The sequence below is a fragment of the Lycorma delicatula genome, chromosome 2 (genome assembly GCF_047948215.1).
Source record: "Lycorma delicatula isolate Av1 chromosome 2, ASM4794821v1, whole genome shotgun sequence".
Lineage (NCBI taxonomy): Eukaryota > Metazoa > Arthropoda > Insecta > Hemiptera > Fulgoridae > Lycorma > Lycorma delicatula.
This window is the reverse complement of record NC_134456.1, coordinates 211,412,150-211,436,595: the sequence shown is the minus strand read 5'-3', so window position 1 is coordinate 211,436,595 and position 24,446 is coordinate 211,412,150. Positions and strand designations below refer to the sequence as shown.

General features: G+C 31.2%; 1 protein-coding gene across 1 annotated transcript in view; it reads right to left on the bottom strand.

The window, feature by feature from the left end:
• LOC142320360 (PDF receptor-like) overlaps nt 1-24,446 on the bottom strand; it is a 1,017,753-nt gene that overhangs the window by 411,862 nt on the left and 581,445 nt on the right. Inside the window, exon 3 of the mRNA XM_075358068.1 lies at nt 18,920-19,185. Within this exon, the coding sequence (XP_075214183.1) occupies nt 18,920-19,046 (127 nt within the window). The 5' untranslated portion in view covers nt 19,047-19,185. The remainder of the gene's footprint in view (nt 1-18,919; nt 19,186-24,446) is intronic.

Sequence of the window (24,446 nt, the reverse complement as noted above, 5' to 3'; positions counted from 1 at the left end):
GAAAAAATTGTAAGTATGATTTATCAGGCAGCCGGAGGAAATCTGACAAATAGAGAAAACATTAAAGAACCAGGTAGGTAAAAATGGTTTGAATGAAAATGTCTTAAGGCTAGGAAAAAAATGTTTTGCTTATTTTAATTTATATAGACAGCTTAATAGAGAACAAATGCGCCTTATTTATTTAGAAGAAAGAAAGAATTATCATCATAGTCTCTGTAATAAAAGAAATCTGATTTTATTTAAAGAGGTTGGAAAAAATTTCTAAGCGTTCGAGATTGACGGATTTACAGCAAGTGAATGGGTGCAGCATTTTCGTTGTCTATTATCTGATGTAAGAGGGGCTGTTCCAGTCCAGGGGCGTTACCGTTTAGGACGGACGAAACTTTGGATTCTTTAATCGATGAGGTAGAATTATGTGCTATCTTGCAGAAAGCAAAAGAAAATAAAGCTCCGGGTACAGCTGGGGTTCCCTTTGAATTTACAAAGTTTCACCGAAAGATTTCAATGAAATATCGGTTTAATTTTTTAATAAAATTAAGAGACCGGTCATTTTTCGGAATTACTGCTCAGTAATTTTTCGGAAGGAATTATATTCTCAATCCATAAAAAAGGAGATATTTCGTTTATTAACACAATAGCAAAACTATTTTCGGATATTTTATTAAACAGGCTAATAAAATGTCTCCTAGCCACTTGGCTAGGAGACAATAATATTTTAAATGAGTCTCAAGCTGGTTTAGGAAAGGCTATTCTACTACAGACTACATTTAATCTGCATAATTTAATTAATTTGAAACTTAGAAATAGGAGTGACAAGGTGTACTGTCTATTCGTTGATTTTAAGACCGCTTTTGATAGCATCGATAGATCGGCATTTCCATATAAGTTATATGAAACGGGTTTGTTTTACAAGTTTTGCAGGATTATTTTAGAATTATATAAAAATACGCATGCATTTGTTTGGTGTTCTGAGGACGTTTGGATCGATGATCTTAAAGGATCGTTGTATCCTGATGATTTGATGCTAATGGCGTCGTTAATTACGTAAATGATTACGATCTAAAAAAATACTGTGAACAATGAGGATTAATAATTAATGTAGAGAAAATAAAGATTATGGTTTTCATGAGAAGGGGTCGGTTAGCGAGACATGAAAGATGGTTTTGGGGAAATAGGCAAATCGATACAATCGGCCAATAGATACAAATATTTGGGCGTTACTTTCACTTCTTTGCTGTCTTTCGGAGAGCACATACGGGAACAAGTATCAGTAGCCAAATTCGGTTTGAATAATATGAGAAGCATTTTTTTTTGCTAACAATAAAATACCAGTGAAAAGTAACTGGGACGTTTTTGAAGCGGTAACGAAGGCGGTGATAACATACGGCGGACAGGTTTGGGGTTATTATATGCTCGATGAATTAGGGGTTTTGTTAAGGTTTTTATTAAAAAGTTATTCTGTTTCCCGCAGTCCACTCCTACTTTGGAAATGGGTAAGATTATTTTATTACATTTTACTTTTAGTATGAATTATAAATATATTAAATTTAAAAGATCATTGACCGCGCAAACTTTCTATTGAAGTTATCGAGCACAATATCGGATGGTATAGGGTGTGGAAGTCAATGACGGAAAGGTATGGCTGGGAGTTTAGCGAGGGCGTGGATAGAGCGTGTGATTGAAAAGTACAGCTAAATGGCGTGAATGAATTCATGAAGGATTTAAAGGAGAAAAGGATGGTGCGTGCGGAAAAGTCATTTCACAGTATTTACCATTGTCTGAATCATGTACTTGAAGATCGGAATTATTTTACTGGTAAATTTAACAGGAGTGAAATTTCGGTAATATTTAGAACGCGGGGTGCACTATGAAGATTAAATAAAAGTCCGGGTAGGGAGGGCGGTCAGTTGTTATGTAAATTATGCAATAGACTGGGAGGAAAAAGCATATCACATTTTATCGGACGGTGCCCAGTATTAGCGTATATAAGAAATTCTGAACTGAGGAACAGCGTCTTAACAGGGTAACAGATAATTAATCTGCATTATGGAAGGGATTTTAAAAGGCTGATAGGATTTATTAGGTGTGCTTGGTCTTACAGATGTAGTTTAGTTGCTGAATTTAATACATAACTGTCAAATACGGAGGTAGGTCTATGTGTTTGTGCGGGTGTGCTATCAGGTGCTTCGAATTTAGAATGAAGTACGTATCGCTGAGTCCCACTGCACTGAAACACATAATTTAAAGGTGAGGTCATAATCAAAATATATTAATAAAATTTATGTGGGTGCGGATTGATGGTTGCCTTGTACGTGTCGTACTGTACTAATTTTTTTTTCTATTATATCAAGTTTTAGTTTATTTTCATTTAACCTGACAGACGACCAGTTCATGGTCATGTCTATGAAATGTTGTTTATGTAACTTTGTAATATTTATTCTGAAATAAACATTTTGTTATTATTATTATTAAAAAAACTCTTACGCAGCTGGTACAAGAAGACCGACTTTCGTTTCCGATGGCCATACAATTTCGCAGTTAGAAACGTACTGATTTTTAGAGTATGCACAAGCATCAAGTTTCAACTCGCTCACCGTTGTGACTCATTGAATAAGCGCGTTTGAAAAGTACACAGCAACAAATTCAACATTACCTCAAACTGAGGTTATTTTCTCCGTTGTCGACCTTAAATTCACCGTAACTCAAGAACGGCTCAACCAATCTTCATTAAATTTTTACTTGCACAACTTCTTATAAACTACTACAGCATATCTAAATTTCAATGAAATTTATCTTGTAGTTTTGGCGATGTTTGAGCTAAAAATTTTATATATAAATGTCATTTTTGAGAGTTTCAAGCCGCTAAATTTTATAAATGAATGGTATTTTCGTAATCTTCAAAATGTGCCTCCAAACGTAAAGAAAATCCAATTTCACCCCTCCCCCAAAATCACACCATGAGACCGAAAGTAACATCGCACTTTTCTTCAAAAATCGGCAAAAAAATGTTAAGAATGTAAAAAATAGCTTCATGAATTTTAAAATTAAATATATAGAAAGAATACTTTGATATGGTAAACAAGAAAAACAAGAAGCAAAAGAATAAAGAAGTCTACAGAATATTAGAAGAGTTGTGATGATAGCGAGCAAGAAAAGAGAACAACAGATGCATGTTCAAAAGATGAAATGAATTCACGTACATAAGATACTTCAAGGTGTAGTACACACAAATAGAAGAATACTCCAGGGTAAAAGAGAAAAAAAAAGTAGTCTGAGGTATGTGTTCAAAAGAAGAAATGAATTAACTTACGTAAGGTATCATCTCACGGTGACAAACGAACGCGTAGGAGATTAGAGACCGCTTGTAAGAGTAAAAATTAAGGTGGATCGGTGGTATTATAGACTTAGTGGTTATAACCGTGTAGAAGGTGATAAATAAAAGTAGAGAGGAATTAATAAAATCATTTTATTAAATAAATAACGACGAAAAAAATGTATAAATTTATTTAAATTTTATCGTATATAAATAAATATAATTTATTATTTGTAACACAAAAAGCATTTTATTAAAAATTTTCACATTTTATTACTACCCGACAAAAATTTTACATTATAAAATGATTACAAAGAAAATTTGGCGTTCTACATGAAATTTTCCACCCTCTTTCAGAATTAAAGTACAATTAATCTCTAGTAAAAGTCTTTTTTTTTGCCAAAATGTATATTTACAAAATAACAATAAGAGAATATTTACATTAGCGGGCTAAGGAGAAGATCCCTTACGAAGTCCACTTTTACTAAATAATATCAGTACAATTTTAGAAAGGTTAATTATAAATTTTAGCAATTAAAAAATTAAATTTTAATGATTTTAACGAATTTTTATTAATAATACATTTTTTTTTAAATTAACTGGCATCTAAGAATAGATAATTAGACAGAAGAAAACTACTCTCTTAGTGAAAATATAAATTATCGTTTACTCTTCCTATTCTTTTACGCCATTTTACCACGAAATTAAGAAAACAATTTGTCAACGATTCCGATGAATTTTCTCGTAAATTGCATAGTCCTTAAATAATTTACTTCTTTTCCTCTTAATAAGTTTGAAAATTGTAAAGTCATAAATGGGACCCAGGTTTCCAGTCTGCTAGAGATCAATTTAACAACATAGCCAAGAAGTACAATGGGTACACTTCCATCTACACAGACGGTTGTAGATGGTATAGTGGATCTACGGATATAGTGGTTCTACTGTACTCCCTGACACCGAGATATAATATAAACTTAATGCTTGTTCTTTTGTGTTCTTTTCCTGGGCCTCTGTGATTTACTCCGCCTTGAAAGTTATCAAAACCCATAACGATGACAGCTTCATAGTAATTACCGACTCTAGGATTGTACTTTAGAGCTTGGGCTGCATTCGTTTTGAATCCATCGTCCAGATTATTCATGATATCCTTTCCAGGATAAACGAGATTGTGGTACTGGTATGGGTTCCTGACCGTTGTGGCATTCTCGGGAACAAACGGGCCGATGCGACTGCCAAGAGAGCTGCAATAAATGGCATCCGAGTACAATCGACATGCGGGAGAGACTTCATGAGATCAGTCCGTGCAAAATATCGGGCTCAGTGGAATAGGTTCTGGCTGCTGAATCCTCCCACAGTATTACATAACAACTGGGAGAATGTGCTCCAGAAACCTCCTTCCCCGAGTAACAGAAGAGACCAAGTCATCTTAGAACTCGGCTAAGGATTGGTCACACCAGGCTTACCCACGCCCATCTATTTTGCTCTCCTCAGAAGATCTGTGAGGCTTGCGAGGTCGAATGATCCGGGCACCATCTGCTCTTCGACTGCCCAATCTTTGGAACCATCCTACAAAACTTAGACCTGGGTTCAGATATGAAATTTCTATTAAACCAGAAAGAAGGTATAAAACGTCTGTTGCGGTTCCTCTCCTACAGAGGAGTGAAGAATACGATTTAGGGATTTTTGTATTTTAGTTTGTATTTGTTGTTGTTACTTCTCTATATTTATTCTTTATTTTTGTAGATTATGATTTTTGTTGTTTTATGTAACACTACATGATAGTGTTACTTTAGTCGCTAATGATTGTAATTATTGATTCGACTGTAAATAAAAGCATTAAAAAAAGAAAAAAAGTGAAAATAATCACTAATATCTGATACTTACCTATTCTCTTATTTATTTAATAATTTACTGCATTTAAATAGTGAAAGATCGTTTTAAAAACGATCTGTTAAATTACTTATAAACTTAAACAAAAGTTAGTCATCCCCTTCCGGATTAAAGAGGGCTTTTATGTCACTTTTTACGTAAAATTTAAAAAAATATAAAACCCTGAAGATTTAGATTAATTTTCATAGAAATCTAAATTTGCAAAGATGTAGAAAGTTTACAAATATTTTCTTTAAAATATACTTCTTAAGCGTTCAATTAATCATTGTCCTCAATCAACATAGTAGTTATCGGCTCTAAAAGGTTCATCCAACCGTTTACCGTTTTTTTCCGATTTATTGAATTTTGTTTTAGGTTTGGTGGTCAGGGAAATTTTAGAAAAGTTTGTATAATTGATATTTTATTACTGCAGTATTCGTATGGTCACTATACTCTTTTTTTAGTCTTGTAAAGCTCCCGCTGAAGTTTTCACCAAAATGGTTCTACATCAAGATAGTAGTTCCCCAATACTAATTCCCTATAATCATAAGAAGTTAATATACCAAATTCCTTCCGGAGATATTAAAAAAGTAGCCGCCAATACACACACGCGCGCGTACGTGTGACTGTTTAATTCATGAGTATAACAAAATTGTATCTTGGTATTTACCTAAAATTTTGAGTTCATGGAATTTCAAAAATCAATGTTAAAAACAAGTTAAAAAAAGTTTTGTTCAACTGCATGCTAAATTATTATGTTCACTTACACACATAACTCTCCCTTACTGCAACCGATTAAAACATATAATTAAACGATGAATTGATATTTAGTATTATGAACATGAGCGCGTTTGCATCGCGTTCTTCCAGATATCATCATCTTATCAAACAAATTCACCACACATTCATATTCACATTTATCACGTTATCAAACACATTCCTAGTGAGCAAAAGGGAATAAGGGATTATATACCTAGAACTAAGCAAGACTGACACTAAAGACACATGACAGACATTACTCTGTGAACGATGTCGATTCAAATACATAACAGAGATTACTGTGCGAACAGTGTAAATACGCTTCAGCATAAATTAGTAGTCGGTTTATACGATCTGGCAGGAGGATGAAGGAAAGAAGTACTACCTTGAACTTTTCATTAAAATCTTTATACTATATCTATAACGAAAAGAATCCAGAAAAAAAGACAATAGAAACGGTTCCCAAAATTTAAAACGTTTCAAAAAATCTACCGGGGGAATCATTTAGGGAGAAATAACTATAAATTTATTCTGTTTTGAAATGTAGTAAACGGGGGTTTTAAGCTCACCCTTAGTAAGAAAACATTAACAAACCGATTTTCATTTGAAGGGACTTTTAAGAAAAAACATCAGGGTAAGATGTAGCTTGATTTTAGATTCATATATACCCTAAAGAAAGTCTTTAGTATTCTTTATGAAGAATAGATGACACCCTTATCTGACATCTCTGTACTAAAACGGAAACGGTGAAAATTCTATGAGACGTATAAAAAAAATATTTCTAGAAAACAAAGAAGAAAAATACTTTGTCTCTTATCGGACAGATGAATGTATTTTGTCTCCTTTTTTTCGATCCGAAATCTGAACGCATATTCCCCTCCGATATGCGTATTTTTACTAACTTCACAAAGATTCAAATAAATGGATTTCAGATACGCGTATGATACAATAGTATTTGCTGATAATACTGTCGATAGATGACACCCGATTATCATCTAAAGGAAAAGTTCCGGAAGTTGAAATATTCTGTAAAAATTTCTTATTTGGTACCTTTCACTTTTTTGTTACCGCCTAGGACATTATTCCTTATGTATTTTAACGAGAAAATAAATCGGATGAAACGATAAGTAAAACAAGGCTATTACCAGGAATTGAGCATTCGACTTAGAGGTTAACTATTTCATCAATCGGTCGACCAAATTAATAATAATAAGTCGGTTAATATTTTTAAAATTAATTCTCAATAAAGCTGGAAATTTGGTCGTCTAATTTTTTCAAAAAGCCAGTCGGTTTATTTAAATGAAGTTAAGACGTAGTTTATGCATATTATATCGAATGATTTTACGTTATGATGCTCTTTAAAAAAAATTCTTTTCACATTCTACTCATATAACCCTGTATCGGCAGGTAATAAGTAGATTAAATGGTGTACATTTCATTAACGCTTCGAGTACATAGTAAATACCAGTGCACTACTACTCGTACTAAAATTACGTCGCTTACAAAATATTGTTGATATTATTATTGTATTTGAAATGCACGTAATTATTAGCAGAACTATTTCTTTCCAGTCGTACAAAAATGTTAATTAACTGAAAATAATAGTAAATAATTCGGTTTAAACGGTAAAAATATTTATGTTTAATGTACATAATTAAAAAGCGTCTTCACATTACGTTTCAACTTCGTTATTAATCGCTCCGATTACCGAGATGGAAGTATATGTAATTTCTTTTATTATTTTTTTTCTTGTTTACTGTTAGTTTACGTTTGTAGTTACATCAATCATTATTGAACAGTGTAAATTTTTGAAGGTGAAAGTAATCAACTTTACTATCCGGCTCTCTAGATTTATTTCTACTCGTCTGTGCTGTCGAAACTGTCCGATTATCCTTAGTAAAGCAGGTAATATTAAATATTAGTAGGTTTTAATAACTCGATCTTATTTAAAATTTTAACTACTACTTTTTTACTTATATATATCCACAATTTTAAGAAATTAAATGGATAAAATTTATATTTTAGTCGACAAAACCGCCTTAAAAATATTTAATAATCTCTTTTTGCAAGTTAAGGTATCAGGACGTTGAACTTACGTTAATATTCGGTAATATAAACATTTTTATTTTTCTACTGATTTTCATTTTATTTTTAAAAATTATACATTGAATTTTAAATTTGTGTTGGCGTTTCAACTGTTTTTTTTTTTTTAATTTCCTACTGAGAGATTCACAACGTAAGTTTATTAAAAAAACTATTTTAATTAAATCAAAACTGTTAAAAAGCGAATTTTAATTTTATTAATTTTTCACGATAAATTAAAAAAAAATAAATATTTTAACTAAAATAAACAATAAAAATATGACTAATGCGATAAATGAAATAAATTTAATATTCAGAAAAAAATTATCGATCGATTTGTATGATATTCTGCAAGCCTTGAGTTCATATTGCTGCTTTCTTGACCGGAGATCAATCGGTAGCTACATCCCTTGTTCGTATAATTAGAATCTTCGTACCGTACCTTTAGCTTATTATACGCGTTAAAAAGAAGTGGAAATTCTATCCGACCTAGAACTATCGTCTGTGCGGTTCCGACAACTCACATTTAAAGAAGAAATCTGATGCGTGGATCTAAATATAATAAGTACTATTTGGATTGTTAGTAAATTTGTGTGTGTGTATTGTGTGTGCTTTATTTAAAGATCCAACAACGCTTAGAAACATAAAAGGTCAAATATCTTTAAAACATAAATTAAATTTTTTCTTTCTTTCAAAACGAATCTTAATTATTTCATTAAAAGAATTAATACCGATTGTATATTAAGCATAGTATTTTAATATATATATATATATATATATATATATATATATGTGTATGTATATAAATAAATTTTTTTTTTTTTACGATTTATATCTACAATCTATTCCCTGGAAACAATGAATAGAAGTACTGAATGTCTGTAATTGACGTAAAAGGAGAGAAAGTCTAACACAAACACCAATTAACAGCTCTATGCTCCGTTTTAGTCTGGCTGGCACACTGTAAAAGCTGCCGATGGGTGATAATGAAATTAATTTTTTAATTTGAAAAAGTTCTACGACAGACCAGGAGTGGAAGCCAGAATTTCCGGATGAAAGGGAGAAACGCTAAACCCCGTCATAGAGATCGATAAGTAATAGTAATATGTGTTCTGCCCAAAGGCAGGTTTTCACATGGCCGACCTCCATTCTGCTTGATTCTGTGCCACCGTTTAATTTTATAGTAGCTTCCTTCCCTTTTTATATTGTCTACCAGTTTCATTCGTTTCCTACCTTTTGCTTTCCTCCCCGTTACAAATCCCTCCAATGTCGTCACCAACAGGCAGTGACGTCTCAGCTAATGTCCCAACCAATTAAATTTTCTTCTTTTTATTATTTCGTTAATCGCACTCTCTTCTTCCACATTAAGAAGCAGCTCCTCATTGGGAACTCTCTCCGTTCAGTTCATCTTTTCCATCCTCCTTCACACCCACATTTCAAAGGCCTCCAATCTTCTCTCTTCTCCCTTCCTTGTAGTCGATGTCTCTGCCACATAAAGGGCCACACTGCACACAAAAGATTTCCCAAGTGTTTGCCTGTCGCAGATTTAGTTTGCTACATAGCACTCTCCTCATTTTGCTGAATGCTTCGTTTGATCTAGCAATTCGTACTTTAACTTCCTCATCACACTTCATATCTTCCTTAATGATGCACCCCAGGTACTTGAAGGATGCCACTTGCTCAACTTTATTTCCCCCAATCCTAATCGTTGCCCTTTTGGTTGATTTGCTAATTGTCATTCTTTTTGTCTTCTTTGTATTTATCTTCATCCCATACTCCTCGTAGGTTTGATTTATTCTTTTCAACATTTCATTCATCATGTACTCGCTCTCTGCCAAGCTAATGCACTCTATCTTCCTTCCTTCAATATTTACACCCTTATTACCAGTTAAACTCTTTTCAATCATCGCTTCCAGGCAACAGTTGAACAGAGTCAGTGGCATGCAAAATCCCTGCCGCACTCCTCTCCCAAGTCCGCTTTCTTCCGATAACTCATTCCCAATCTTTATTTTTACCTTCTTTGACAAGTACAGATTTCTTATTAATCTATTTTCCTTCCAAGCGACTCCTGTTTCCTTTAAGATTCTCAGCAATTTATTCCATTTCACCATGTCAAATGCCTTCTCCAGATCTATGAAAACCATATATAAATCTCTTTTCTTTTCAATATATCTTTCTCCGATCACTCTTATTACCCCTACTGCATCCCTTGTTCCTTTCCCTCTTCTAAACCCTAACTGCTCTTCCTCAATTGATCTCTTTAATCTCCCATAAAGTTTCCCATTCAACACTCTTAGTAGTAGCTTAGCTGCATGCGATACAAGGATAATTGTCCTATATTCCTCAAATTTCAATGTATTCTTCTCTTTTCGATTGGGACCGTAATAGTAGTCACGAAATCTTGTGGCCAATCGCCACTCTCATATATCAAATTAAACAGCCGTTTGATATTAGAGATCGGTAAACATTAAATTAATTACAGATTAAAAATAATATATATATATATATATATATATATATATATATATGTGTGTGTGTGTGTGTGTGTGTGTGTGTGTGTGTGTATACGGTTCTTTATAACACGGGTGTGTATACAGGTCTTTAAATAACTATTTCTTTCAGACTACCATGAGCCTGTTTTTTTTGTTTCTTTCTTTACTAAGCTTAAGCATTCAAACGTGAAAATTGGGTAATGACTTCTGAAAATATTGAGCCTACTAAATTTTAAAAAGGTCTGCACAGCCTACAGGTATGTATGTTGCTGTGGCTCCCGCACTAAGCTCGACATGTTTGGATCATACTTAATAGAGGTCGCCGTGTATTTTACAAAATGTATTGGTGAAAGTATGCACCTCATGTACGAAACCAAAAACTTGAATTGAAAACACTCGTTAGAATTTTAATATTTGTATTTAACATTAATATTTGAAATTAACGCGAAAACTCAATATTACATGTAAACACCCTGATGTTATATGTATCGTACAATATTACATAAATATTCGTTAATCTATTATTATTTATTTTCATCTTAGCTATAGAGGAATCTAAATTCCTCTATATTTATCTGTAAAAAAACTAACGCGATCGTGGTGATTTTTTGTCATTATACTAATTTTCCGTTTAGTCTATTTAAAAATATCTAAGAAATCAACTATAATATGCGGTTTAAACATTAACTATTAAGCATAATAATAACCTAAAAAAGCATAAAAACAGTATATATTTATTAAAAAATTAAAAAAAGTATTTAATATATTTTTAGATAATTTTTTTTTTAAGTATCATAATATTAAATTAAAATAGTTTGGATAATTTGAAAAAAAAACTCGTTACCTTCCTTTGGATGTCTTATCTATGTATCTGTACCGTGTAATTCCTCTCTCGACTTTACCATCCGTCTCGCCTACCAGTTCTGTACGGTTTGAGACAATAGAGACCAATCCCTACAGCTATTGTCTGCGCTTTTGTCTTGTATGCACTCAAAGTCTTCCTTTAGCTTGAGGCATCGCGTCATAAATAACTCATCTCTCAGCCAACAATTTTAAAATTTCAGTCCCTTTCATTCTCATCTCGTTCATAATCGGTTCCTGGACTCAAGATATCGCTGCCGTAAAGTTTTACGGTCCGCTGAATCGCAAAACTAATTGATACGTAGTTTAATATCTGTAACCGATTACTTTTTCCCTATTCTTGATACGCATTCCAAGAAATAGTCGAACTATATACGTTGAAGAGTTTTTAATAAAAATGCAAACGGATTATTTTTTTATATTAAATTTCAGGAATAATTAATATCAATAATTTAAAATATTTAATAAAATTATAAGCTACTTAAGTTATCGTGAAAAATAAACCGATTATTATTATTCGGTTTTTATAACCGCATAGAAAACCTTTATCTGTATTTTCAAATTTATTGTGCTTCTGTAATATTAAATTCTAGAATTGCTGACCGAAGAATGAAATTAGAAATTTGAAAAAGTCCAACGGGAAAATAACCAGAAATATATCGTTTTTACTAATTTGATTTTCACAGAATTATCTTTTAATTTAAATATAACAAATAAAATTCTACAGAAAAACATTTTAACTAATATTATTCTTAGAAAACCGTTTCATTAATATTCTAGTATTATTCGAGGGAAATCGCATTGCAATTGATATAACTATTCTTGAAATATCAGAACGATGTAACGCAGTAGAGGTCAACATTTTTTTCTCAGGGTTTAAGCGTTATATTTCAAACGATCAAATAACGTTTTACTTGTATTTCTTTAACTAACAATGTTTTTTTTCATGTTTGTCCTCAAATTTTGTATCCTTGATTTAACATGTTTCCTGATATTTCCGATTGATGAAATTTTGCATAGTTACTAAGGTCGGGCTAAAATACAACATTCAGCCATTACTTTTGCAAACATTCCTCCGTACGGGGGTAAATTAAGGGTGCAGGTGTAAAAAATTGCAAAATCTGCAAAACGGGTGGGCAATATATGATGAAATTTCAATGTAAAATAACTCCCTTTCTTGTTACAGCTTCTTTCTTATGTTTTTCAATTATTACTGTTGCTGTTTGGTTCCTGTACATGTTAGCAATTGTTCTTCTATCTCTGTATTTGAACCCTAATTTTTTTAAAATGCTGAACATTTTATACCAGTCTACGTTATCGAATGCCTTTTCTTGGTCTATAAACGCCAAGTATGTTGGTTTTTTTTTCTTTAATCTTCCTTCTACTATTAATCTGAGGCCTAAAATTGCAACCCTTGTCCCTATACTTTTCCTGAAACCAAATTGGTCTTCTCCTAACACTTCTTCCACTCTCCTCTCAATTCTTCTGTATAGAATTCTAGTTAAGATTTTTGATGCATGACTAGTTAAACTAATTGTTCTGTATTCTTCACATTTATCTGCCCCTGCTTTCTTTGGTATCATGACTATAACACTTTTTTTGAAGTCTGACGGAAATTCCCCTTTTTCATAAATATTACACACCAGTTTGTATAATATATCAATCGCATCCTCACCTGCACTGCGCAGTAATTCTACAGGTATTCCGTCTATTCCAGGAGCCTTTCTGCCATTTAAATCGTTTAATGCTCTCTTAAATTCAGATCTCAGTATTGTTTCTCCCATTTCATCCTCCTCAACTTCCTCTTCTTCCTCTATAACACCATTTTCTAATTCATTCCCTCCGTATAACTCTTCAATATATTCCACCCATCTATCGACTTTACCTTTCGTATTATATATTGGTGTACCATCTTTGTTTAACACATTATTAAATTTTAATTTATGTACCCCAAAATTTTCCTTAACTCTCCTGTATGCTCCGTCTATTTTACCAATGTTCATTTCTCTTTCCACTTCTGAACACTTTTCTTTAATCCACTCTTCTTTCGCCAGTTTGCACTGCCTGTTTATAGCATTTCTTAATTTCCGATAGTTTCTTTTACTTTCTTCATCACTAGCATTCTTATATTTTCTACGTTCATCCATCAGCTGCAATATATCGTCTGAAACCCAAGGTTTTCTACCGGTTCTCTTTATTCTGCCTAAGTTTGCTTCTGCTGATTTAAGAATTTCCTTTTTAACATTCTCCCATTCTTCTTCTACATTTTCTACCTTATCTTTTTTACTCAGACCTCTTGCGATGTTCTCCTCAAAAATCATGTATATATAATAATAATTATTATTATTATGCTTTTACGGTCAACATGGGACCACTTAAGTCAATTTTAGTTAGATCTTATCTGAGAAAAGCGTGTTTATTTACTCTTCCGAGCTGCCCAGTATTTATTCACATCTTGCTTTCTTTTCTTCATCTGTAAACACCCTCTTGCTTGTATTTTGTCGTTTGTCTGTCTTTTGTTTAAATCTAATGTTTTTGTCTTTTAGCTTTGTAATTTTTCCAGTTTTATTCTGTAGGTCATTCAGGGAAATTCCCAATTCTTTCATATCTTCTCTAATTTCCTTGATTCATCCTACCTCTAGTTTTTGGAACCAGAGCTTTTCAATGATATTTCTTGACAGTCTTGTTTCCGGTGTCCTTATGAGATGACCAAAGAAAGAGATTCTTTTTTTCCGCATAGTATCAGTAAAATGCTGTATTTCTCGATACACCACCTCATTTGGCACAATACACCATTGGCCTTCTTTTTGATGTCTTTTATTGATACACGTTCTGACAGTTCTCCTCTCTATTTTCAGAATTATATATATATATATATATATGTGTGTGTGTGTAAAAATAAACAGTGGTAAATAGTTAATTACGTTTTTGATACTGGTTCTAACAAAAATGAAATATTTAGTATTAAATCGTTCTATAATCTTGATAAATTATCGAACGATCTCGTCTAAATTATCTGATGAATTCAATAATTTTTGTATTTCGGTAATTAAGAAGTTGTAGTAGGATTCATTGAATTAAGCCGATGATGGTCTACGTAAGAAAAAATATACGATTTTTTTTCTACCGTTAATATTAATAGTTATGTTTTTTTGTACTTGTATCGGCGGTGATAGAATAGAAAATGTTATGGACTAAACTTTATCGAGGCATTTAATAGGTGGAATCTCTACCGATATTATAAAAAGTAATCGTGAAATATTTTGAGCTTATTTGATAAATCTCATTTTTCAGATCTATTCCGATGTACATATAGCACCTCCTATTTAAAAAAAAAAAGGTACGCTCATAATTAAACAATTTCCGGGCGATTTAACTTTTGCCAATTTAACAATATATAACGATTTATTCGGCTTTCTTCTAGGAAGATAGATTGAAAATATTCTTTTAAACTTCTGTTTACTCAGTTTTCCATAGTTTTAATGAAAATCCTAGCTTTTCAGGAACCTTTATCCATACCAATGATTTTAATTCCGTTGAATATTAAATAGGATTAAGAAAAATTCTGAATAAATAAATAATTTTGATAGAAAATGTTGAAGTTTTTTATAATAATAATTATTTATTGGTTATAATATATTATATTAAACAAAAACGCTTTTTTTTCATTTTATTTCTTTTTTTTTAATAAAATCAAGATAAAACAATTTTTTTTAAATTATTCTTACCGAGTATTAAGGAGATGTATCAAAGTTATTTTAATAGAGAGTAAAATCTTATGCGCCGTAGGTAATAGTTTTTTTTTTTGTAAATATATTGTCTATCAATATAATCTAGAGGTAAGCTTAACATTAGTTTGCTAAGAAAGTACCTATCTTTCAGTGAGTTTTATTTCTTAATCTTTATACTATTTTGTAACTTTTTATTTTAAATTTGTATCATTTAACAGTCCAAAATTATTAATTATTTTAAGTATTGCGTTAATTTTAATCGCCAACAATGTAATAGGTAATCGTCTCATTATTATATTTATAATATTACAGTTAAGTTATTTTGTATTCCATTAACGTAAATCAGTGGATGAAATTAAAAATATCTGTCTATAGATATACATATATATTTTTTCATGTATAGAGGTATTAAACATATAGGTTGTCAGGTACTTTAAAGGAAAACCTTCCCTTATTTGGAATTCAATACGTTTACTCTTTTACATCTTTTATAAACTGATACGGTGAACTCTTGATTTCATCGGGATTCTAAAAGGTTCAGTACCCTAATGTAAATTTATATTAACTTAAGAACAAAAGACTTTTTCATCGTTCCTTTATTGAAAGTGTACTTAATGTTCACGTCCGAAGCAGAACTGAGTAATCTGATCGGGGGATTTACCATTAATACTTCTTATTAAAATTTCGTGTAGTCGATCTTTTAATGTAGTACACGTTATTCTTTAGAGTCCTAATTTTTAATCTAAAATGATATTGAACGGTACACGTTAATAAATTAATACAGTCTATTCAATAAGGTATATATACTCTTGTTAATAATAATTAGCGATTATAACATTTTAAATACTTATTTTATTATAAACAGTAATAAAAAAATGTTATTAAAACAACAAAGTAGAATTGTTAAAGAATAAGTCACTGTCTTTTTATTAATCCGGGAACATTTTCTCACAAAGAATATTACTTAATAAATAAATTTACGAGAATATTCACGGGTAGGACGATGCAGTGTCACAATTAAAATAAAGTGATTTAAATTCCAGTGATTTTTGGTAATATTAGAACTAACTTTGGTAATAATACAATAATTAACTAAGATTATGAAATAGTATATAAATATTTTTAAAAAGAGTGACTCGGGGAATTCTGTTGAACGTCAAAGGAGTATTTCTCTCGTTAAAATAATGAAAAAAGTTTATATAAACATCGGTCCGAAAACGCTTCCCTAGCGAAAGATTTCGATCCGATTTCTGCTAAAATTCTGGGAAGGAAATTTAAGCGGCAAATTTAGAGGTTTCTTATAGTTTTGACCTGAAAAAATTTTAAAATGGGTTTCAGCACTGTTTCTCCACTTTTTTTTACACGAAATAAGCTGTAATATACAGAAAAAAATGAGTTGAAAAACACAATCTTTTAGTTTTGGTGTAAAATAACTTTGTTAAAATGAATAGATAAATAAAACGTATCGGTTAAATCGAGAGACAATCTATTTCTGAGAAAAGTCATGTAAATAAAGTCAATAAAAAAATAAATAGTAGTGCTAGAAAATAATGCAATCTTTAATGCAGAAAAATACGTATCGATATGGAAAATACTGAATTACAATTTTGGACTAAAACGAAGAGCCTTCTATTATTGGATAAAATCGTAACAACAAACTTAACTTCTGAAACCAAATAGAATATTGTAAGTTGTTGTTACATTATATTAACTCATATACTTTAAAACACATTTCAGCCTGGCGATTTACAGATGATTTTCTACCGTTCTTGGGTTCTTTTTGATTTCTTCAACGGCCCGCGTAATTCTTTGTGAAAGTTCATTTGAATTTTATGATTTTTGTTCGTTCACTAAAGCTTTCATATATTCCCGCATAAAGAAATCTGTGGGATTCATATCAGATGATCTAGACGGCCGTAGTCAAGATCCACCTCGACCGACACAGGGTTTAGGAAATATTTCATTCGGATAATGAAAAACAGAACCGTAAAACAGGGCTGGTGCGCCATCGTGCTGAAAATACATATCAGTTCTTGTACTAAGTGAAACATCCTCTATAGTTACCGACAGCTCATTCTAAGAAAGTTCAGGTTACCGTTATCCGTGAGTCTACCGTTGAAAATGTGAGGTCCGATAAGAACATTATCAAAGTAGTACGTTTCCGCATTAGACGTTTAATGAAAAACGGTGCTGGACATTACTTTTAATGGTTTCATGAGGAGAAACGTATTTGCAAAAATGTTTGTTTCGTGTATTGTTTATCCCATCTCCCGGAAATGTTGCTTCGTCTTCTATAAGTAACATCAGGGATGGAAGCACGTTTCTTATAGTAACTGTTGACAATAATTCATCCGCAGATTTTAATCACCTTCTTCGAGACGTTCAGCTGATTGAGGATAGTACGGATAGAATTTGTTGGAAGGCGTGGAATCCCCAAACCTGTAAATAATCTACGAGTACTAGTAGTTCGACTTCGCTCTATCAAACGTAAAATCTGCTCGTTCGCATTCGTTTCCCGTTCAGATGTTACATTAAATGTTCCGCTTTCCCTTAGGTGCCGGTTAGTATCTTAAAATACCTGCCGGTTAGAAATGTTTTAATTGGGAAATCTCCGACGGCCCGAATAGCATAGCCGTCACAAAAACCATAGGTAAGAAATGAATCTCGGCATATTTCTGATCTGTAAACTGCTTATAAGGCATTTATATTTAATTACACAACAAATCACTCGCTAATTATTAACGATAGCTTTTAAAATCGGTGCAAATTAACTAGTTAAATACACGTAAATCCCAAATATACAGTTCAAAAATTAAATAAAATTTTATACTGAAAATTAACTTCTCAATAACAAATACAGCACTTTCTTTTCACAAAACTATTGTATATTTTGAATATGAGTTAAATCAGCCTATAAATAAATTTTTTTTGGAATATCTCGGATCCCAGTGCCATCTAGCGGGTCCATTTTTTTGCAAAATATTTATTTTCACGTAGATAATATATATTCAGAATTTGAGCCAAATCGGACCATAAATACAAAGTTATCGAAATATCTCGAACCCAGCGCCACCTAGCGGGTCCATTTTCTTTTTGTAAAAATATTTCTTTTCACGTAACTAATAGATATTCTGATTAGGAGCCAAATCGAGCCATAAATACAGATTTTTGTAATATCTCGACCACCCTGCGCCACCTAACGGGTCCAAACTAATTCAGAAACCTTCACGGGCGTGTGCGCAACAACTCACGAAAGTTTCATCGCTATCGGAAGAATGGTATAGAAATGTATACGTGACAAACTAACAAACATTCATTTTTATATATTATATATATAAGATAAGATTAAAGTTTTTTGAAGGCTTGCGAAATCTGCTTTTAATACTGCAAATTAAGTTTCATGCCCCTTATACTATTACATGTACATATACTGTTTTTGGCTTAATATAACTCACATAATAAAAAATCTACCTTTTTATGGGAAAGATTATAGATAATCTTTTAAAGTATATCGGTAATAAAGAATAATATTGTAAATATTATTCTGCAGATAGTATTTCATAAAATAATAAGAAATATAAATAGATTACAACTGTCTTAAAATACTGCTTACATGTATATTTTATATTTTCAACAATCACTGCGGTGATAATCAGACATACGTCACATACGAGTGCAGGTTAGGGGTAATACAGATAGTGAATGAATTTATAGTGTAAATGACATTAAAACTACTAACACAATAACATAAATAAATAAACAAATTATAATATTTTCAATTTTCGAATTAAATCCTTCATTATAATTCTTACCTCCAACCGGTGCTGTATATTCTTGGTATCTGGCAATACACAGTTCAAGACTGTGATTTACTCCTGATGTGTGGTGATTTGATTGGGCTCCACCGCTTCCGCTACTCCAAGAAGACATTATAGACATCTTCCATAAAATTTACTTTGTTAAATAAAGTAAATTTAATTCTTCCGGAAACCGAGTAGTCCTATCCGATTGTCGTACTTAAAAATGGTATCATATTCTTTGACTGTTCACTCAATGTCGTAAACCGGCAATCCGAAATCTGTAAATAAAATTTAAATATATGTAAGAGTAGTTAAAATGTTTCCTCCATACCACACATTCAGAGTGCAAAGTAATCAAAACTGTTTATTTCATTTAAATGCTTATTTAAATTTATATTAAAACTTCATAAATTTTTTTTACAGCAATCTTATGAAGAAAATCAGGAGATTTTCAGGAAATTAGAACAGACTAATTTTACTTTCCTGGCATCATAGCTCTACAGCTATGCTGAAAGAAAGAAAGGACGGTAATCATTAAAAAATTGGGGTAAGGCTTCTTTCATTTCTCGAAGTTTCATGATTCAGGAACCCAAAAAACAGTGCGTGTGCTTGTACGTACCTATGTACGCATTTTGCCGTGTTAGAATAACTTTTGACTAGATAAACCGATTTTTATTAAAAACATATTAAACATATTTTATTAACACAGAGACTCGTACATATGAGGCAATTTGTTGGTAAATGTTTGAGGTCAATATCTCTAGGGGTTGGATAAATAGCCTTTTGGGATCAATTTTATCAAAATTTTGCAAACATAACCCCACTTTATATTAAGCCTCAGTACTTGCATGCGTGCTTATATTATTTATTTTTAAAAAATCATCCACAAAACTCCCCCTTCTACAAAAATCTAAAAAACGATTTTTTATTCATTGCATATTTATCGACTGACTTTTTGTCTTTCTAAGCATAGTAGTAGTGCAAGTAACCTCTAAAACATAATTTGGTGGCAACAAAGGGGTGGGGAGAGCCAATAAAATAAAAAAAAATTTAGAATTTTTAAAAACTTTTTTTATTAAATATATTACAATAAAATTTCATCATAATTCACAGCCACCCATAAAAAAAGAAATCTAAGGTAATTTTTTATCGGTTGTACATTTAACAGTGGAATTTTTTTTTAGTTTCTTCCACTTAAATACAACTTTGTTGCCAGCTTTTTTTTGGTATACAATACAATTTTATTATCTACTGAGTTAATTCATTTTTTTGCATCTCAAATTACATTTACAATCGATTTCGTAGATTGGAAAACCGTACGAAACTTTCATGACAATAATCCCTTTAACTATATTCTAGTCATCAACAGCAAACTACGGTAGCTTAAGCATCGATAACGTCCAGACAGTAATGAAATAGAAATCATAATAATGCCTAGTACTGTGAGTAAAACTACAACATAATATTAATAATAGTAATATAATAACAAATAACAATAAAAACATAAATACTAACGTAAATATTTTGATGTTGCGCAACTTAAGAAAGCATGCCTCGTCCTGAGTTGCATATCGATCGACTTCCTCTCGAACACACGATAATTCTAAGTGCTATTGAATTTTGTTGTTCTGTACGAACCAAAGCGCCTTTTTCTTACACATTTGTTCTGAAGACGCTAAATAATCTTTATATTGCAGTAACTCGCCGTACTTCAGTGTAGGGATCCCATATGTCCAAACCGGTTTTAGAATCACTTTGTCAGATACAGCTTGTTAGATCAAGATGTGATTTTCTGCCTAATAGCCAGTATAATTCTTAAATTTGATATCTAGCCGATTCCTGTTTTCTTAATGTGAACTTTCCATGTTAGACGACCATCTTGATGAAAACCTAAATACCGTACAATTTCAGCTCCCGGGATGTAACCTCCATCTAAATTGATTCCTGGGCAATCACGTCACTAATGTCACGAGTTTAGATTTCGCTCGATACAAGTATAAGTATCGAAACAAAACTGCTAAGGTAAAAGATAGAAGCAGTTTTCTCAGTAAATATCAAGACATCATGCTTTTAACGAGTTAAATTTGAATTAATTAAATAATTAATAAATAAGACCTAAACAATTTAAAAAATGGCATTTCAAAAGCCTTCTACGCCTCATTATGGAATGAGGCGTCAAAACATGACATTAAAAACATATTTCGTAATCAACATCTTTGTAACAAGTGTTGCAAGATACTACAGATACCTTTCTGTTTTTTTGAGTATTTAAAAAAAAAAAGAAAAACCGTTAAAAGAGGAAAAAAGTTCATTTCTTCTAAGGTTCTTACCGTGGAGAACCTAGAATGCTCAAACCTATATCCGCACATCGATAACAGAAAAGAAGGGTTGATAATGAATGTGTACTGAAAAAGAACATTTACCCGTAAGGGTAGCTCGGAGTAATTTACTGTCACGCTTAAGATTTTCTTCTTTTATAACCCTAAAAACTTTCCCGACGAGTTTTATCTACACCGATTCCACTTCATTTTATTTATGAATAATTTAAGTAAAATTTCTGTTCCTGATTGAAGTTTTTCCTTAATGTTTTACAGAACCAAGGAAATTTGATATTTAAATTGATATCCTTCATGTACGCTAAAATTTAAACAATTTCAACAGTGTATCCACTCGCTTACAATTTACGGTTAAATCCTGTAAATGACAGGTTCTTTATCTCATACCGATTTTAAGAGTGTGACACTGATGTCTACAGCGTTGAAAAAAGAGTGCTTATTCTTGTATTTATTTCTGCGGTCGTTGTTTTTACGAAAGGCCTAGTTTTCCTTATTATTGCGAAAGGGATTTTGAGTAATTTTTATGAAGCGTTTAGAAAAGTCGTCCTAGTTTTGTTCCGTTTTATCTTCCACATTTTATCTCTTTTAACACTATCTAATTATCGAATACCTTTAATAGATCGATAAAAGCGATGCGTGCTTGCAAATTAAATTCTCGTTTCGTTTCTTTGAAATTTCAGTCGGAAAACTGCTTGTATTTAGAAACAACCAGGTCTGAATCCTATTTGCACCTCGATCAATACTCGTAAGTACAAAAGCAGATTCTTTTAGCGGGAGAAACTAGAAAGTTACGATATCCAAATTACTTTGAAATTAGAAAACAGACCTTCAATTGTGTTTATAAACAAAAAAATAAATAAATACTGCTAGATAAAAAATACAGTACTTTAAGATAATTAATACCACTTTCAAAATTACATCTAAAGTTTAGTTAAATTCATATTAAAAAAAAGTACCTGTATACGAAATAAATATATTGAATAATTATTTTATAAGACAAGACTTTACTGCTTACAATATTTCTTTACACTAATTTCTTTCTCCAATTACATGGTGCCGTACATATATATATATATATATATATATATATATATATATATATATATGTATATATACATATACACATATACATTTAGATATGGAGCTTAGATTGTGAATATTATTATGTATTTGAACAATGAAATAAGCGTTGAACTGTTTTTGGGTTATCGTGTTTATAGTTCAATTATATCGATTGAAATCAGCTATAAAATCATCCCTAGAAATCGTTCACATGTTATATTTGGTTACGATAATTAATTATATTAATGAGTACCGAAAATAATCTAGATTATAAGTACTACGGGAAAAATAGCTACAATATGTAAATGGATTTTTATTTTATAAAAGTATGAATAGCTGCTAATCTAAAGTTCAAAAGAGTTGGGTGAAAGATACCTTCACGAAAAATTAGACTCTCCAATTTACGAATTCAATGCATACTCATCATAGTTTCTTTAAACAGCGGGGAGTGGGAAACAAAAGATAAATAATTAATATCCTCCTTGCTTGTAGTTATTACTGATGAAAACGTTCAGGACGAACAGATACTTGTGATGGATAAATTATGTAGAACAAATTTTTTAATCTTGAGTTACAGTTAATCACCCATTTGTTTTAAAAACCCATCGATCTATAGAATATAAATTTTTTCCTATAAAAATAACGACTAATTTTAGAGCTGAGAGTTAATAAAACGTTACGCAATTAGTGAGGAAGATTTCTATTGATCTGTAAATGTTTGACTTTAAGTTAAAATAGTATTCTAAAAAAATAAGATATTGAAATCAAATTATTGAATTTTTAAATTTAAGAACATAAAAAGAAAGCTGACTGAATTAATTAAACTAAGTTTGGTAACATAACGAAAGAAAATTAGTAATACTAATTTAAAAATTTAAGGGAATTTTTTTATAAAATGCTGCTCAAAAATGTATAATGAAGAGTCAAATGTAATTGAAACCAATTTCCAGAACATAACATAAATAAGATGACGAATATGAAAATTATTATTACGGGTTTGTCGTTCAAAACTTTATTGTTAATAGTAAAAAATAAATAACACTCAAAAATGTTTTTACGAACAAAAACAAACTCCATCTGAGAAAACATAAATTTTCACTTATGCCAAAAAACAATTGAAAAGCCATTTATACCACTTAGGTGATGAAATTTAATTTGCAGGAAAGAAGTATTCCTTATTTATTAAATGCTTTTGGATTACAAAGTAAGCGTAAAAATTTTATTCTATTACTAAAGAGAATTTTAAGAGAACTCTAAAAACCTTAACGTTTTAAGGTCAAAATAATATGAACTTAATATGAGTTAATTTGTGCAAAAGTAGTATTCAGTTAAAAAAAAAACAACTCTTCGTAGTTAAGTTTTAGGTAGTTGTAACCACCTACGTAAAAGTAAATTCAGTTGACTTTAAAATGTAGAAATCAGTTTTGATTTCTCAATGATTTTTAACTAATAGTTATTTTATTTTATTTTTATTCCTACCGTGTACTTTGCGATCTTTTCGATCTGCGAACAGTAAGCAACTTTCACAGCTCAATGAGATGAAGGTGATATGTACGACAAGTTAATGAAGTGTAGTCTGTACAAACTCAGATCGACCGTTCTTAAAACGTGTGATTACCTGAATACCAACCACCCAAGTACAACGATATCTACAATCCAGCATTCAAATCCATATAAAATAACTTACTTTACTAGGATTTGAATTTTAGATTCTTCGGATTCAAAAATCAGCTTTTAAATAACCAATTTGGGACGACCAATTAACCACATTAACGAGTTAACCCACATCCCTGTGGGTTAATGCTTATAAATAAGGATAAATACTTCTTTAAGAATAAAATGTAATGTCAAATTTTTTTGGTAAATGAAATATCTCAATTCAAACAATATTTTACGAAATAATATGTTTGTTCGTTCTGTCCATTTAATTCGATCTAAATAGATAAGATTTTTACCTGAATAAGAAGGAATTTTCCATCTTCTTTTTAAAAAAAATATTCATTTTTTATTAATAATCTATTAGGCGAATTAGGTATATTTAATTTATTTTTTAATGGCGCATCGATGGAATCAACTGATTACCTTAAACGCCCGACCAAACCGTAACCGTGAAAGCCGAACCAGAATTAAAGTGAGCTTAA